Source organism: Chlorella variabilis (assembly GCF_000147415.1).
Source record: "Chlorella variabilis unplaced genomic scaffold CHLNCscaffold_19, whole genome shotgun sequence".
Taxonomy (NCBI): Eukaryota; Viridiplantae; Chlorophyta; class Trebouxiophyceae; order Chlorellales; family Chlorellaceae; genus Chlorella; species Chlorella variabilis.
In genome coordinates, this window is record NW_005435069.1 from 807,870 (window position 1) to 809,429 (window position 1,560).

A 1,560-nucleotide genomic window follows, 5' to 3' on the forward strand; every position below is an offset into this window, starting at 1 on the left:
GGGGGGGGGGCGGCGCACGCTGCATGGGGGCTGCCCTGCCATGCTGGCCATGCTGTGCTGTGCTGTGCTGTGCTGACCGGGCGAGGCCGGCTGCGCCTGCCCGGGCCGCTCGCCCAGCACCAGCCGGCCTCCTGCCTCCCTGGCAGCCTCCCCGCCGCTTCCACTGGCCCCTGATCCTCCCTCGTGCCTCCCCCTGCCCTCCTCCTGCCTCTCCTGCCTGCGGGGCGGCCCTCCCCTCCCCCTTTCCTCCCGCAGGAGAAGGACGAGTTTGTGGAGAACATCATCGCCGACATCGGCCGCCTGGGCCTGCGCTACGAGCGCATCACGTACACAAGCGACTACTTCCCGCAGCTCAAGGAGTGCGGCGAGCGGCTGATCAGGGCGGGTGGGTGTGGCAGGCGGGTGCGGTGCTCGGCTGGGGCTGGGACTGGGGCTGCGGCTGTGTGTGGCTTGGGGGAGATGTGCTGGGGCTGGTAGGCGGGCTGCCGGGTGAGCAGGCTCTGGCTGCCCACATCGTTTCCTCGCGCTCCCCAACTGGCCGCGCCCTCCCCTATGCCCACCCATCCCTTCCTTTTCAACTCACACACACCAACAACCACGCCTCCCCGTCCCGGCCCTGCCACACGCCGCAGGCCACCTGTACGCCGACGACACCCCGGTAGAGCAGATGCGGGAGGAGCGCATGGTGGGCACGGAGAGCGCGCGGCGGGGGCGCAGCGTGGAGGAGAACCTGCGCATCTGGGGGGAGATGTTTGCGGCCACGGAGGAGGGTGAGCTGGCTGGAGTTTTATAATGGGTGGGAGGGGGGTATGTTTGCGGCGACACAGGAGCAGGGGTGACTGGAGGTGGTGGTGGTGGTGGTGGTGGTGGTGGTGGTGAGAGATGATTTGACTTGACTGGTGGTGGTGGTGGTGATGCCTCCCCCTCAGCAGCGTGTGTGAGGGGGGAGTGTTCACAGCGGCATGTGAGGTTGAGCTGGGGCGAGTGCCTGTCAGGCCGCCCCCTGTCACACGCGCGGCCCGCCGCGTCCCCGCCGCGCCCTATCAGGCCTGAAGAACTGCATGCGCATCAAGCTGGACATGTCTGCCGCCAACAAGGCGCTGCGCGACCCCGTCGCCTTCCGCTGCAACCTCACGCACCACTGGCGCACGGGGCACGAGTACAAGGTGGGGCTGTGTGGGGCTGTGGGTGTGTGTGGGGGGCGGTGTGTAGGTGGTGGCGAGGGCAAAGGCCCGGGGGTGCTGTCGGGGCTCCCACGCAGCCCGCCCGCCTGCGTTTCTGCGGGGCGTGTGCGCCGCCCGCCAACGCCCCTCTACCCTCCCATATACGACACCCCTGCAGTGCTACCCCACCTACGACTTTGCCTGCCCCTTCACCGACGCTCTGGAGGGGGTGACCCACGCGCTGCGCACGTCAGAGTACAAGGACAGGGAGGCGCAGGTGTGTGGGTGTGTGTTGTGGTGGGTGGGTGGGTGGTGGTGGTGGTGGTGGTGGTGGTGGTGGTGTCTGTGAGGGGGGAGCTCTGTGCCGTGTGTGTGGCGAGTTGCGGCTGCTCCCTGG

The 1,560-nt window shown here is 68.8% G+C and overlaps 1 protein-coding gene across 1 annotated transcript in view; it reads left to right on the forward strand.

The window, feature by feature from the left end:
• The window catches only part of CHLNCDRAFT_137448 (hypothetical protein), a gene marked incomplete at both ends in the record, with an annotated part of 5,649 nt that overhangs the window by 1,618 nt on the left and 2,471 nt on the right, over nucleotides 1-1,560 (forward strand). Inside the window, 4 exons of the mRNA XM_005845040.1 lie at nucleotides 256-385; nucleotides 633-770; nucleotides 1,048-1,166; nucleotides 1,342-1,440. Of these exons, the coding sequence (XP_005845102.1) occupies nucleotides 256-385; nucleotides 633-770; nucleotides 1,048-1,166; nucleotides 1,342-1,440 (486 nt within the window). The remainder of the gene's footprint in view (nucleotides 1-255; nucleotides 386-632; nucleotides 771-1,047; nucleotides 1,167-1,341; nucleotides 1,441-1,560) is intronic.